The sequence below is a fragment of the Thermobia domestica genome, chromosome 5 (genome assembly GCF_964235325.1).
Source record: "Thermobia domestica chromosome 5, izTheDome1.hap1.1, whole genome shotgun sequence".
Lineage (NCBI taxonomy): Eukaryota > Metazoa > Arthropoda > Insecta > Zygentoma > Lepismatidae > Thermobia > Thermobia domestica.
The window spans coordinates 289,263,032-289,279,602 of record NC_137458.1 but is presented as its reverse complement, the minus strand read 5'-3'; the positions used below and the strand labels follow the sequence as shown (position 1 = coordinate 289,279,602).

The window sequence follows — 16,571 nt, the reverse complement described above, 5'->3', positions numbered from 1 at the left end:
GTCCGGAGCAGTACCCACAGATTGGCTAGTTCGGACGTTTATCAGTAGAGGGAGCATTATATTTTTGACATCTTTCACAGCGTAAGGGTAGTGGTGGCTGAGATCTAGAAGGCTCGACTCTATGGCGTTTACGATATATGTATGCCCCATTTGACAGAAGATCGTCGATGGTCTCTTGAGAGTGTGTAAGCACTCTCACCATATATGTTAAGCCGTTGTTGTTACGAATGCGAATGCATTTGGTTATGGTATAGCCTTCGAGTGTAAGTTCGTCAGTGACTTCTTGGTCAGTAATATCAGTATCTACGCCTCGAATAACCACTGACAGCAAAGGCTCTTTACGTGGTGGGGGCCGTTGTTTTAGCGGTTTTTCTGCGAGCCAAGTCAGTGTAGTGCCTTTCCCAAAGATTTCGAATCCATGTTTGTTGAGCAGGGTAGTTCGAAAGTTTGAATCGGGAGTCCGTAAGATAGTGCCGTTACGTGTAGGTATGATTTGAGTGATGTTGGCGCGTGGCATGTATTTAACAATCTGCTTGTATAGATGGTGTGCCTGCGAGTACTTTGGATCAAAGTTGGTAAGCAGAAACTGATAAGTTTGTGGACGAGTGGTCTCTGTTAATTCGGGAAAATTTTCGAGGTCCATTACAAGACCTGATTCACTAGCTGTATCTGACAAGTCGCCTTGATGGATTTTCTTTGATGGCGGTGACTTTTGATGGTCAGTATAGGGTTTCCCGATTAACGACCTAGCAGGACTGGTGTCACGACTCGTACTCGGATTGTTGGCACCTTTTCGTTTTGCTCCTGAAGCAGTAGCAGAAGGGGCAGCTAGAACCATAGGTAGGCCTTGATGATGTCCTAAGTCTCGTGAAGTATCGTGGGACATGATACTGATCTTTGGCCCGAAGGCCGTACCCAAAGCAGTGTGAACCTAACTGTATGATGATGAGATGTTAATATGAACAAGGTTAGACTACCCGTTTGGATAGTAGTCTAGGTTGAGTAGCTCCCGTTGCCTTTACAGTAGAACCAGACTCCCTTGGCTGGATCAGTCTGACGTCAAGGTTCTCTTGAGAAGAAACGGCAGAGTACCCGGGATGAGGAATAGGAAGGTAAACATATACAAAAGACAGCTTTCAGACGTATGGTACGTCAATAGCTGGTGAGATCGATTACAGTATCGATCTAAGTATGCGATGATCGACGGTACTTATGCTACACTCCTCATCTATATGTTATATACATCCATTTTTATGTGAGATCCTGATTCTGACCACTTATATTGTTTCATACGGAAAGTACATATAGATGGAACACTTATACGGAAAATAGCATAAAAGATGCGTTTTCAGTTATACGTCTGCTGTACGCTAAGTCGAAAAACTACAGGAATCACGTATGTAACCTACCTTTTTAAGTACGCCACCTACATTTTTTCTCAGTATAGGCCAAGAAGATACATCCTTTTCCTTCTATAAACGGAATAAAAGGTTAGATTCATTGCTAATTTTGTATCATATTACGTAAGATTAGCCAGTATGCAATTCTTGCCATTAAAACTATAATCAGTATATTTCAGCTTCAACTTGTCTCAACATTACCTTTCAGGTAAAAACTTTCACAGATAAAGCTGAATATTTCCATTTTTGTCTAAAATGAAATCAGTTAAGTTGGAATGATATTACAAATAGTCAACATGTGTTTGCAGGAGCATAATTTCAGATTTGCTAAAGAGGGGAGTTATCCTCCACGGACATAGGAGTTTCACGAATTTTCCTAGTATATTAATAGACAATGGATTAAAATATATTTAATTTTCAAACTCAGGTGGCCAATTGCGTAGATTGCTCTTATGCGTAGCCCTCCCTGAAACTAAATCCTAAATACGCCACTGCATATGACCTTTAGGCTAAACATGTCGGTTGATTAATGGAAGTGAATGATTATGAAATATTTGGGGGAATTTGGTGAAATGAGAATGGAGAAAGCAAAGTTGTAAATCCAGAGAAATCCCACGGGAGACAATGTTGTGTCCAAAAATGCCCATGACCTGTAACCGAACCATATCTGAGATGAATGCTCCATCACTGAGCCACTCAGACTTTTATAAGATCCCATCTTGGAAGACAGAAATTCCCGTTTTGCTTTTAAAATGTCTCACGGGCTATGTCACTTTTATTAATATTTAAGTTAATTATTCCTTATTTCAGATCTTATAAATTAATAATAAGTATTTTCCTTAATTAAAAGAGACTACAGAAATTGCAGACAAAAGCACACATATATTGTAGTCAGAATTTAGAATTTCCACCACGATTTTGTGGCATAATGATCTATGTACTGAACGTAATTAAACTACACAAACTTCATTTCTCAATTATTTCATGTGGGATGTTTTTTTAAAAATGGCTGTTTCTCGTTTGGAAATTCACTTTCCTTCATTTATGATTTTAAAAAAGAACGTACTTGGTATTCACAAGTTCTTGAATAGATCAGTTCCACACTAACATGCACTTTCGGATAGTGAAATTTCATAATTTGCACTGATTTCGCGCTTATTCATGCGCCATTAGCATATTAAATGTTTTCTGGGCGTCGATAAAATAAATATATTAAAAATCCCATATATGCTGCAAATTTTGACAAAAATTCCCGTTGTCCCTATTTTAAAAAAATAGTTATGAACCAACGTTCTGCATACATTAATATTTCACAAGTTTGTGTAGCGGGTGAAGGTCTAGCACCGTGCCAAGTTTGATCCAGATTGGATGATTTAGTTGAACGTACAGTATGCAATATATAATGTTCCTCAGCCTCATTCCGTACCAGTCTTTGGGAAAATTTTGCAGACCGCTACGCAACACTAAACATGAAACAAACAATACTAAGTGTTACATTGATTATTGCAAACTAAAACGCATATTTTAAGCTGCGTTGACGCAAACCTGTACGGAATAAAACCTCTTGTCATTGATTTGTCAGAGAAAAATATATCACTCCACAACCAGAATATATCACTCCACAACCAGAATATATCACTCCACAACATTTTCAGTTATATTTACACTATTGTTTAAGTTGCATAACAAAAATCACAATAAATCGGAGTCCATTCCATATAAAAATGTCATTTTTGATATTAATTTCCTATCTATAGATATACCACATTGACTCGACACCTGGTGTTCCATTCCAAGCGCTGCTATCGGCTGAAGGAATTCTACTCCCTTTCGCTAAGGCTCTCTCGCTTAGTAACAGCTGAACCCTTATTGGCTCAACGCGTGGGTGTGAACTTTAGTTTGCATTTTTGTCATGGCGCAACCTTTTCTAGTGGCATTCTGGTGATTTTGTTTTTGATCTTGTAGAGAAACATGCTAAAGTGTTGGCAACAATGCAGCCACCCCATATTATTATTATTATTATTATTATTATTATTATTATTATTATTATTATTATTATTATTATAAGTCGGAGGTCTGACGCTTGTTATTAGTACAGCCCATATCGTGTAGACTTGAAGGCAGTGGATTTAAGGCTAATTTAGTGTCTACTTTAATATTAATAACTGAAAACTTTTTTGTTTTGAGTTTGAAATGAAGGACGATGAATTATTTTCGCCGGACTTGCTATTTTTTATTTGTTAATTATTTTCATTTTCTATTTTCATTATATATTATATGAACTATGAAGCCTAATAAAAAACAAAAGTTATGATGATAAAATTTCCTCTCCTTCCTACAATTTTATCGATTCTCTTTGTTTTCCTAACAACATATTATATACAAATGAAATGAAAGCTCGCATTACAAAAATTCCGAATATATATACTGTATATATATATATATATATATATATATATATATATATATACTGTATATATATATATATATATATATATATATATATATATATATATATATATATATATATATATATATATATTCGGAATTTTCGTAATGAGAGCTTTCATTTTCATTTGATACACATATTGTTCAGAAATAATTTATTTCAGCTTAAATAAAATGACGCCTAACATCCAATATGTATGTTTACTTTTTTTTCTTTTTAACGACATCACCTATCCTGTTACTCGAACTGTCACCACGATTCAAACAGATACCTCATTTATTGAAATCGGTTTGGGCGTTTTAGCTCCAGAGTGGAACTAATTGACGTAAATTTAAAAACATACAGACAATGCCAAACACAATAACCTCCTTCTGCCTTTGTCGTAGTTAGCTAACAACAAAAGACGCAAAATTTAATAAGAAACCCCCCCAGAGAACTTTAACTATTTCAATTCCGCGACTAAATGCGAAATATGATAAATAAAAAAAAGAAATAAAGATTGAAAAAAAAAAACAGGTAGACAATCCTAAATATTTTTTGATGTCTGAATATTCCAAACACAGGAATGTGCCGAATACTCAGTGGAACGATACATTCTTCAGAATACAGATTGTAACCAGGCCCGTAGCCAGACCCAAAATTTAGGGTGGGGGCGGTAGAGGTTAGGGGGCCCGACCCTATCCTATTATACTTCATCACCATATTATAGTTAATTTGCAAGCCTACCGTGAAACTTTTAGGGGGCCAGAAAATGTTTAGGGGGGCCCGGCCCCCTTGTCCCCCGTGGATTAACTGCCCCCGACTAAATTATTATTATTATTCACTCTGTAATATTTTTATATACTAAATATTCCTCTGTGTTAATATGCGTCAAAATGAAACGAAGATAGAAATAAAAAAAGGCAGTATAAGTAAAGAAAAATAAAATAAAATAAACTAGCGGCAATCGTTAATTGAAAAAAAAATCCTGAGGTAAGCTTGCTCAGTATTTTCAACTATTTTCTTCTCAAGTTATTAATTTTTGTAAAGTATTCTTGCCGAGAGATTGACTCTGACCTCACAGTATTCACTTTCATTACATAAAGTCACATCGAAAAATTAAATTGTGTTTAGTTAAGAAATTTTGCACCTTAGCTACCTCTTACAAAAAGATACACGAAAATTGGTTTAATAATTTAGTCGTACATTTTAAGACTTCTTACAACTAATCAAAATCTTTCAACTTGATTCAATATCTATATAAATGAAACAATTCTGATTGGCTGATCAATAACTAAGAAAATTGTTTAAGCTAAAGATATGCGACATTGACTTGATCCCTAGTCTTCCGTAGCAAGCGCTGCTATCGGATGAAGGAATTCTACTCGCTTTCTCTCGCTTAGCAACAGCTGAACCCTTATTGGCTCAACGCGTGGGTGTGTGAGGGTGTGAGCTTTAGTTCGCATTTTTGCCACGGCTCAAGACATTTTGGCAGCAGAATAGAAACTTGAAATTTGGACAGAGCATAGGATTCGAGGGAAGGAGTTTTGGAAATTCGATGTGGAAAGGTCTGGGAGGAGTACAGAAGTACCCATTCATGCCAAGTTCTGGGGCGTAATTCCCGCAAATTTGTCATGCTGCTTCCAAAAACGTAGTGAGTTCCTACAATGGTTTGCATATCAAATACGTAGGAGACTACTTCATTTGGTAGCCTTTTGCCGTCGTCTCTTTAGATAGAAACAGCCATTATCCGATTATTACGTTTTCCGTCACAATGATATTATCTTTGACACTTAACGTTCTTAAATGCATCAGTACGGTATAATTAAAGACGGATTTGCCATTTTCAACCAAAAAAAAAAAAAATCCTTCCCAAAAAGATGCAATGAATGCAACCAGCGCTCTAAAATCCTCAAGTGGGCACTTCTGGGAGAGCGTTAGTGAGTTGCAGTTACAAGAGTCATTTCATAAATAATGTACACTAATGTTCTTGTGACTTACACGTTTAATATTTGGAGAGAATCTCTTTACGGCCCTTCAATAAAATCTTCCTCCTTGGTAATGACGGAATCCCAACGTCCGGGTAGCTTCTGTAGTCTGTGGAAGACACCATCTTTGTGAAGCTATCGAATGGTTGGGGTAATGGCTGCAGAAACTCTTCCAGACATAGGAACCGACGCCCACGCATACGTTATTTCTACTTTGGGAATAGGTTGTGGTCTGGTGAACTCATGTCCGGACTGTAGGGAACATTTATCAACCGTAAGCTTTGTACGCACAGCATTAGCGATGTGCGGACAAGCGCTGTCGTGGATAAATCAGTGGACCCGCCCTGAGAATCTGCCGTCGGGTTTTCTGCACAGTTTCAGCAGGAATTCGCAATAATACGCTCCTGTGACACTTCTTACACATGGAACTCTGTCCGTTATAATAACCTCTTGGTGATTATAACAAAAAATAATCATTTGCTTAACCGTTGATTGAGATCGGTTACACTTTTTAAATCTTGAACAAGATGGAGCTCTCCACTCTTTAATTGTGATTTTAACTCTGCCTCAAAGTCCGATTCACGTTTTCAACAATAGCAATAATGCAACACAGAAAGTCGTCACCTTCAACGTTGAATCTTTGTTTCAGCACTGTTGCATTGTCCAGACGTGTTTGCTTCTGTCCAGCAGTCAAAAAATTAGAGACCCATCGAGCAGATTTTTTTCCCTTCTGTAAATCATTTGTCAGAATTCGGTATACTGACGCAGATGGAATCTCTGTGATGTTCCGCAGATGGAATCATATGTCACACGGTGATCTTGTTCAAGTGCATCTGCTACAAATTAAACATTTCTTTCATCAGTTGATGAATTCGGGCTTCGTGTTCTTACATCATCCTTTATAATCGCACGACAACTTCGGAAACGAGCAGCCCAACGAGAAACTGTACTACAATCCACTGTTATCTCAACATAAACTTCACGTAATGTGCTGTGAATTTCTGCGGGTTTTCTCCCACATAAAGTTTCAGTCTTTATGTACGATCTCTGATCTTCCATAGATACACTACCCGAGACATCTGCCACCTCCATTTCCAACACTTGTTACAGCTACACTGTATTTCACTAGAAAGTGGAAAAGCACACACCCCGCTGAATCAGGAAACGTTTCAACTGACGAAATGTTTACGTGGATTTCATTATTTACTCCGCAATGTTGTGATAGTGTGCATTATTTGAAGCAATGTAGAAAACATTGTAAGTGCCACCTTGCAACTGTTTCACTGATTTTATTTTTAAAAAAATACGTTTATGCCTTAGATTTTCATACATAACTTCACTTCGTTATATACTAAGTTAGGTTCTAAGCAATAATATTTTCTATTTTGTGACGCTTGGGCATAGTTTACCATCTTTTGTCCCTACTATTACAGTAACTACTGTTTATGGCACTTACATTGTTTTCTACAGTCTTCATTTATGGAATGACCCTCGTATTATAATAGCCCTTTCGGGACGGGAAAAGTTTTAGCATCTTTATAAATCCCCACCAAACTTCAACCACGAACAAAGCAAGTACACATGCTCGTATGGGATTGACACATCTGTATGACCCATGTAACCCGCAAAATTGCAGCAAACCGCTCCCGGCCGATGAAATAAAATGTAACGCCAAAATATATAATCACTATTATGCTGCCAAAATGTCTTGAGCCGTGGCAAAAATGCGAACTAAAGCTCACACCCTCACACACCCACGCGTTGAGACAATAAGGGTTCAGCTGTTGCTAATCGAGAGAAAGCGAGTGGAATTCCTTCAGCCGATAGCAGCGCTTGCAACGGAAGACTAGGGATCAAGTCAATGTAGCATATCTATAGTTGAATATACCCATGCTTCGCACGGGGGCTGTATTTGGAACTCAACGTCTGTGCGAGTATCACCATTGATCTCAGCGACCGCGAAAACGATGGATTTGATACTAATATCGGTCATTTTGGGCTATTTTTTACATGTCTCGAATTCCTCCCGCCCCCCGGCTGACTCCCGGCCCGCATACAATTGTAAATAATTTGCAAGTCATTGCTAATGGAAGTGTCCATTGATTTCAGCGACCACGAAAACTATGGATTTGACATTAATATCGGTCATTTTGGATTACTTTTATATGTCTCGGTATCTCACCCCCCGGTGACCCCCCTGGTTCGAATTTTGAAAAAAACAAAACGTTTAACTCTGGTCTCGAGCTTATACCAATGTATTCGTGACTAAAATTTGGTATCTCTCGGCCAATTTGTCTGGTTCCCAAGCCGGTTCCGGTAAACGCTCCCCTGAGACTCCTCTGGTTAGAAATTTGAAAAAAAAAAGGGGCCTGGGCCAAGGTACCCCTGACCAAAATTTGGTAACTCTCGGTTAACTCGTCTGGTCACCAGGCCTCACACAGACAGACAGACAAACTGACAAACACACAAACAAACTCTTTATTTTATTTATATTAGATTAGATTAGTGATTGTAGTTGGTACCCGCACGGTCCCGAAAGGGATAAAGATCTAAATATCTAGGAATCCCATAGATTTAGTGACGAAATTCAGTATTTGACTTTTCACTTAAAATAATTAGACATCCGTTTCACAGTGTTCCTTGATACTTGAATTACGAGGCATGTGCGGAAAGTAAATACCGTCTAGTTTGAACACCACTGCAGAGCTAGTGTCAGCGCTCTACACATTTGCGCTAGTTTCACTGGTTCATTGCCTCTCCAAGGAACGCTAGTACGGTTGAGTTCTGGCGAGTGTACTGTGCCCTGTGATAGTTTACAATGTTTTCAAACAGTTTCTGAAGACACTGACTGTGAGATTCTTTCTGTTATCTTGATTTTGAATCCAGGGTACGTTACGCTAGCCAAAATTAATCGTCAAATTGTACAGACTTACGGGGAAAATGCATTGAGTGATGGAATAGTGCGAAAATGGGTGAGGCTGTTCAATGAAGGGCGGACAAATGTCCACAACGAACCACGAAGTAAACAGTCTTTTGTTGTAATTGATGAGTTGGTGAGGAAAATGTTTGAAAAAATTAGTGAGAATAGACGGTGCACAATGACAATGCTTTCAGATGAGTTTCCTCAAGTTTCGAGAACTGTTTTGGATGAGATTCTTACCGACCGCCGACCGTTAATGTGATGGCGACGCAAACGCTGTTGTATGGTTGTTTTCACTGTCGGGATGTTTCTTTGATCAAGGTTTGGACAAGTTGGTTACCCCCCTATGACAAATGTTTGAACATTGGTAGGAAATATATCGAAAAATAGTTTAAAGTGTGAAATTTGGCTTGAACAAACCTGTTTTACTATTTGTTGAAAACAGTACTTACTTTCCGAACATGCGTCATAAAAAATAAAATAAGTGGAAAGAAAAACAAGTGGGATTTGTAACAAGATGTTGCAATCTCCAAAATTCGGTAGATTTAAGAAGATAAAATTTGGTGATTTAAAAAAGTGCTTAGCATTTTTTGACATTTTGAGCTAGAAGGTGAGAAAAACATACGAGGTGTATACATTAATATACGCATACAAGGTGTTCAATTTCATGCGAGACTTCGAGCTTGGACGAATTTTATAAAAGAAACGCAATACAAAGCATATAAGGCAGTGACACGTGAGGGGATTTGTTTGTATATTAATAAACCGAAGAACCTACGTTTCAGTGCCTGATTTGTTATTTAAAGATATTACTGCCCCTGAAAATATACGTTATATATGCAACTGAAAATCCCATCTATGCGTACCCTTTTAATTACTAACACTAACCTTGATGAATCAGTCTCTTTGGCCTGCTTAAGGAGATACGCAGGTGTAGTAGATATTTCATCCCGCCTGTACCACGTCTCCAGAAGATCTGTTCTCAACCCTAGCTCGCGTGATGTCCTATGTAGGGCTTCGAACTCCTCAGCATCCAGCTTCTCTGGTAGAGGGCAGGGTAGGTACTTGTTTCCCACAAGGCACTGCAAGCAATTAACAACAAATGACAGGCATTAACTTTATAATACTATCTACAATATTTTCCTGTACAAGTACTTTACTCAAAAATATTAAAGAAGTAAAGAAATTGCATGTAAGTTAAATTTTAAGGCATCCATAAAAATTATAATTCTTTCACTGATTCTCGTTACGCTTTTACAAAATTTTAGGTTTGGACGACATGTTTACACATGAAGTAGAATCACATATCGTTTAGTGGAAATCTTGCACAAAGGGGTATAGGACCTAGATATTGTACTAAATAACTTTAATGTTTTTGCACTTGCTGTAATTGATATTGAGTGAGCAGTGTGCGAAATCCTGGGGGATTGGGGGAAAATTTTTCATCCTCTTAATATTTTTGGAAGAAACTAATAGCTTACTGACGTTGAATAAAATACAACTATTATCAGAAGTTAGCAAATTGATTGTAGTAGTTCATACGTAATTATTAGTTATTTAATTTGGATAAGGGCGTATCGACCTATTTCTGGTAAAATGAGATACACATATTTTCTGCAAGTTTGAGCATGTCCGTATGTGTCTAGGTGGTGTCAAGGTAATATCACTGCTCCGTTGCGAACGCCTGTCTCCAAAAATAGTGTGTGAATACGTTGGCTAATTGGATAAAGGCGTTTGTTTTTCTGCTGTCCTCAAAAATTGAAGAATTGCTAGTTATGCTCTTATCCAAATTTACCCGTAGTGGTTAATAGTATCCCTAATCATACATATCATGTTTAATAAATGTTCAAATATATGAACTTTATGCCGAAACATTCTACTGAGAGGGGCAGCGGTGGCTCAGTGGTAGCCGGTGGGTGTAGCCGAGTGGTCTGATTCGTTAGGCTGATGATTGTGAGGTGAAGCCCATTGGGGGTTCGAGTCCCTCTGTAGTAGCAAGGGTGGAATTTTAACTGTCCTCGATGTTTCTATGTTTGTGTCCCTGTCGTGTCTAGTGGTCCTGAAAAGTGGTTGCAGTAGAAAATAAGTCAGGAAGTTTAAAAAAAGTGGTAGAGCGTTCACCTCTGGTGCTTGGGGTCCCGGGTTAGATCCCAGCCCGCACTAAGTGAACTTTGTGGTGGACAAACACCATGTGCGTGGGTTTTCTCGGAGTTCTCCCGTTTCCTCCCACTTTCTTCATTCCACCATTTTATTCATCTTCATCGTCCCCTTTAGCCTTGCCGGCATAAGCATGGGACGTAAAACTCAAAAATTTAATTTCATTTCATTCTACTGAGAAGAGTGTTTTTTTCCTCTTCTGTCTTCCCACTTATTACGACATCGCACTCTTAATGTGGATACTTACCCGAGACAAAGGTCGGGTAGTAGTTCAAACTCTACTTTAAAGATCTTCCATTTCATAGGATCCGTTAAAAGAGTATTTTCTCCTTTATATAATATTCGTTTCTGTCTACTGCAAAAAAATGTTGTTTATATCTTTAAATACCAAGTACTCAGTTTTACACGAAGGTCTAAATTTTATACAGAGTGTCCCCAAAAGAAATGCAACCCAAACTTTGATCGACTATATTATTTGAAGTAAGAATGGTAGAGACATGATTTCTGTGACAGAAGTTAGCGTTGTGTATGGAGACATTTTGAGAATAAAACAATGAGACAAATAATGACATTGGATTTTAGTAGTTATTAAAATGATCAGAGGTGTAATAGAAAATTGCAAATTGCTTATAATCAATTGTGAAGAACAGAAAAAAAATAATCGGGGTGATTCTTAATGTAAATGTTTAGCACGCATCAATATTTATCGAATGGGACAAAAATTGCATTGACAGTTGTAAAGGCTATTTCTTATGTATTCCGAAAAAAAAACACATTTTAAAAAAATATTTTTTGCAAAATATATATATATATAAACAAACATAATTATTTACCTGCACCTGGCAACCCGTACTGACTTGAAGAAAGGAAGAAAGGCCTTTACAATAAGTGTTCAAAGTGGATCCCCATTCTTGTAGACACAATTTTACGCGCCTCATCATGTTCCGTGAAACTTTCCGAAAGGTGTACTTGGTAATAGCTTCCACTTCTGTTTCAATGTTTTTATCAATTATTCTATCGTTCTGGGGTTATTTTCGTACACCTTTTCCTTCAAGCAAGACCACAGAAAAAAGTCAGGCTATGTTAAGTTTGGAGAACGTAGACCACAAGTTTTTGGAAACTAATAGATCACCAAAGAGCTCTTGTAACATTTTTATAATTTCATTAGAAGTACGACACGTAGATCGTCTTGCTGCAATCAGTAGTCTCGCCCATCGTGTTTTAATAAGAAAATAAATTACACAGGTCTGCAACCAAAAAGCTGTTTGCATAAGTTTAGCTGGCCTTTTCGCTTCTAGGTGCACCGAAGTCGTAAATGCCCTCGTTTCTTCCTAAGACGTCAAGTTTTTGCACAATCGAAATGTAACGTGGTCAAACAGGTAGCTGGAAATCGCTAAATTACAAATGCATAACACGAAAATAAAAATGAACATGAAAGATTAAATGTATTTGTGCTCCCTGAAACATGAAAATACATATATATAGGTCCGTATGGGGATCACTGACACATACCGTAATGAGTCATGAATGAGGGTACGAGATTACAAAGAAAAACCAAGAACAATAAATATGTTCATAAATCGAATTTATTAAGATTACATCTTACAAGTAATGCTTCCGAAGTATAACACCCCGATTTTGATAAAATTTGGCAGGTAGATACTACACATGAAATAAACGAATACGTGTGTTTTTTTATTTTCTGCTGAAAAACGGTTTTAGGCAGCAAAAACCCCACCCAAAATTTTGAAAGTTGACGCCCGAAAGGCAAAGAAACAAGTGACCGAAGTGAACGAAATTGTATACACATATTGTACACAAAAAATGAGAGAACACGTGTTTCGTATTTTCCTTTAAAAAAAAACGGTTGGGTGGGCACGGACCCCTCCATAACTTCCATCACGAAAAATCAAAAGTGCTAATAATAGTATGTCAGAAGTGCTTGAAGGACATGAAGAATTGGAACGACACGTTGTGTATGGACAATACGCCAAAAATAAACGAATACGTGTCTTTTTATTTTCTGTGGAAAAACGGTTTTAGAAGGCAAAAACCCTCACCACAATTTTGAAATTTGAAGCCCAAAGGTTAAGAAGAAGTGCACCAAATTGAATGACGTTGTGCACAGATATTGTAGACGTAAAATGAGATAATTGGGTTTCGTATTTTCCTGGGAAAAAAACGGTTGAGTGAGGCACGGACCTTCTAAACCGTTGGTTACGAAATATCAAAACTTCAAATAAGCATACGTCAAAAGTTCGTAAAGAATATGGAGAATTGCAAAGAAACTTCGTGTAGGGACAATTTTCAAAACAATAAATGAAACGTGTTTTAATTTATGCGGAAAAACGGTGTTGGGGCCTAGGCCCCATTCGAAAAATAGTAAATATTACGTAAATATAATTGTAAATATAATTGTAATAGTGCAGGAAGAAGTGGATCGAAGCAAATGAAATTGTGTGTAGATATTATATAGACCCGTATGCAAAATAAGGCCTTTTGTGTTTCTCAAGTGTCCCTATCTGTTTTGCTTCAAAATTGGCACATCAACAGCAAACTGGAAATAAATCGACACGTGTTTTTGTTTATGCGGAAAAACATTGTAAGGGTTAAAGGTGCCTCCTGAAATACTGTAAAATATGCTATACTGTTTGTGCTTGTAGTTGATCTGCCAAATCTGAAGAAATCGGATGGAAACACTTGTGAAACACGAAAGGCCATATTTTACATATCCAATATCTACATAGAATTTCATGCGCTTCGGTCCACTATTTCCGCCACTCAACTTCTCGGTCCACTCATCAGTTTTTTTTTCTTTTCACGTATTTTCTCATCTTACCTCAACAATATTTGTGCACATTTCATTCACTTCGGCCCACTTCTTCTTGCTCTCGGGGTCAAATTAGAAAATTTTGGACGGGAGCTTTTGCTCCCAAAAGCCATTTTCCCCCGAAAATAACAAAACGTATTCGTTTATTTTTTGCCTATTGTTCATGTACAAAGTTTCGTTCCAATTCTGCATGTCCTTTTACACACATCTGACCTACTGTTACTAGCACTTCTGATATTTCGTTCTCAAAGGTTTGGAAGGGTCTCTGCCCCATCCAACCGTTTTTTCTAGAAAAATACGATACCCGTATTCCCTCGTTTTATGTCTACAATATCTGTGCAAAATTTCATTCACTTCGGTTAACTTCTTTTTGCCTTTCGGGCGTCAACTTTTAATATTTTGGGTGGAAGCTTTTGCTACCTAAAACCGTTTTTCCGCAGAAAATAAAAACCCGTATTCATTTACTTTTTTGCATATTGTCCCTACACAAAGTTTCGTTGCAATTCTTCATGTCCTTTAGACACATCTGACATACTGTTACTAGCACTTTTGATATTACGTGATCAAAGGTTTGGAGGGATCTATGCCTCACCCAACCGTTTTTTGCAGGAAAATACGAAAACCTATTTTCTCATTTTATGTCTACAATATCTGTGCACAGTTTATTCACTTCAGTTCACTTTTTCTTGACTTTCGGACCTCAACTTTCGAAAATTTGGATGGGGTCTTTTGACATCTAAAACCGAGTTTTCGCAGAAGATAAAAAAGCGTATTTGTTTATGTTTTGCGTATTGTTCATACACAAAGTTTCGTTGCAATTCTTCATGTCCTTTACAAGCATCTGACATACTGGTACTAGCACTTTTGATATTTTATGATGAAAGTTTTGGAGGGGTCCGTGCCCCACCCAACCTTTTCTTCCAGGAAAATACGAAACCCGTACTTCCTCATTTTACGTCTGCAAATCTGTGCACAATTTCATTCACTTCATTTGACTTGTTCTTGTCTTTCGGGTGTCAACTTTGAAAATTTTGGGTGGGGCTTTTGCGCAGAAAATAAAAGACACGTATTCGATTATTTTATTTGTAGTATCTACCTGTCAAATTTTATTAAAACTGGAGTGTTAACTTCGGAAGTGTTACTTGTTACATTTGTAAAACGTTGGTAAGTAGTTCAAGCTATACTGTTTGTTGCTCGAATACTACGAGTACTCGAGTACGCGGGTTTTTGTTGGCTCTGATATTAGAAAACTCATATCCAACAAAGACTTCATCAGTTCAATGAGTCCAACTCAAAAAGGGACTTGGTTTGTCTTTACTGTGGGCATCAAAACGTTTTTGGAAAACCGAAAGGATCCACAGTACAAGGAAATGGTGGAAAAAATATTGCACGCGTTCCGCAAACTTGGTTGTTCCATGAGCTTAATAATCCATTCTCTTAACTCCAAACTCGACTACATTCATGACAATGTGAGAGCAGTGAGTGAAGAACAGGGGAAGCGTTTCCATCAAGATATCAAAAAAATGGAACGACGGTATCAGGGGAACTGGGGTGTTATGATGATGGCAGACTACTGCTGGATGTTGTTTAGGGATCTTCCAGCAGCCACCTACAAAAGTACAACCTCCATCGAAGTTTGATCTTTTAAAAAAGACGATTTCACAATCAATCTGATTGAGGATGGTATTACTTTTATGTCTTCACGTCTGTGCGCGTTTTGCACATTAATTTGTGTTACGCTGTTAATGGTGTTTCTGTAAATCGCATATTTGTGTTCATATTTTTGTTCAACAATGACCAACCGTTTGTTCGAAACCCAGATGTTCCAGGACAAAACGGTTGTCGTTCCTGGATTTAGCGCACGTCAACACATACGAATCACTTAACTAAACCGAAACAGCTTACCATTGTTTTATTTTTGCAGTCCTGTGTTACATAATTGAGTCTCGATAGACAATGGCAACCACAGTTGTATTGACAAAGAGAGGACGTACGATACAGTGGCATAACTAGAGCTTTGGAGCCCGTCCCGCAAACAGCGTGGAGTGGGGCCCCTTTTCTGCGTCCCACTTAACGATTTGGGAGCCCTCTGCAATGCTGGGTTTGCGGGGTCCTTATTTACGCCCCTGCTACGATACGTAGTCCCGTTATCGCAGACCACACACCGACCTTCTGAGGATGAAGTGCAACTGCATGTAACACATGTGGATTCTCGGTGCACTAATAACGAGAGTTCTGGTTATTTATGTAAAAGGCTGAGTTCATTGCCAGAGCATGTCAGTCACAACGTTCGAGAGGTCTTTGTATTGCATTTGCTCGAGAGAATACGCGCTACCGGGCTGTTTTTGCATTACTCACAGTGCTGAACTTCGAGTTGGCTGTCATGTCTTCTGGTCAATATATGGTCGGACTAGTAAGTAAACTAATATGCCTCTAACAGTCAGCCAATCAGCGTAATGTCTTGAAGTAATAATTTACTCTTATATATATATTTATATATATATATATATATAAAGTCTGTCCTGAAAGTGATGTCATACTTTTTATTGTAAAGCGCGACTGTACGTTGCAGTGCTCTCTAGCCGCCGGAATCGAGGTTGTGTACGTCAACTACTGAGCGAATACTTGCTCAGTTTTCTTCGAGCTCTCGGAGGTGAAGAACGGGCGATTTCGTAAACCTTTGTTGCGTCTCTTGTACAAGTCGCGAAGCAGCATACACTTGTCATGAACACTTGCCTGGTTAAATCTAAAGTGCTAAGGTTGTCCCGGCCACTCTTGAGTCCCGACTTGACTCCCGAAGACTTCTCCTTGTTTCTCCGTTTGAAATCTCTCTTGGAAGGACACCATT

The 16,571-nt window shown here is 38.0% G+C and overlaps 1 protein-coding gene across 2 annotated transcripts in view; it reads right to left on the bottom strand.

The window, feature by feature from the left end:
• LOC145686678 (NACHT domain- and WD repeat-containing protein 1) overlaps positions 1-16,571 on the bottom strand; it is a 1,466,154-nt gene that overhangs the window by 318,769 nt on the left and 1,130,814 nt on the right. For both annotated transcript variants that reach the window (XM_081760197.1, XM_081760198.1), the window contains one exon: positions 9,625-9,818. In XM_081760197.1, coding sequence (XP_081616323.1) covers positions 9,625-9,818 — 194 coding nt within the window. The remainder of the gene's footprint in view (positions 1-9,624; positions 9,819-16,571) is intronic.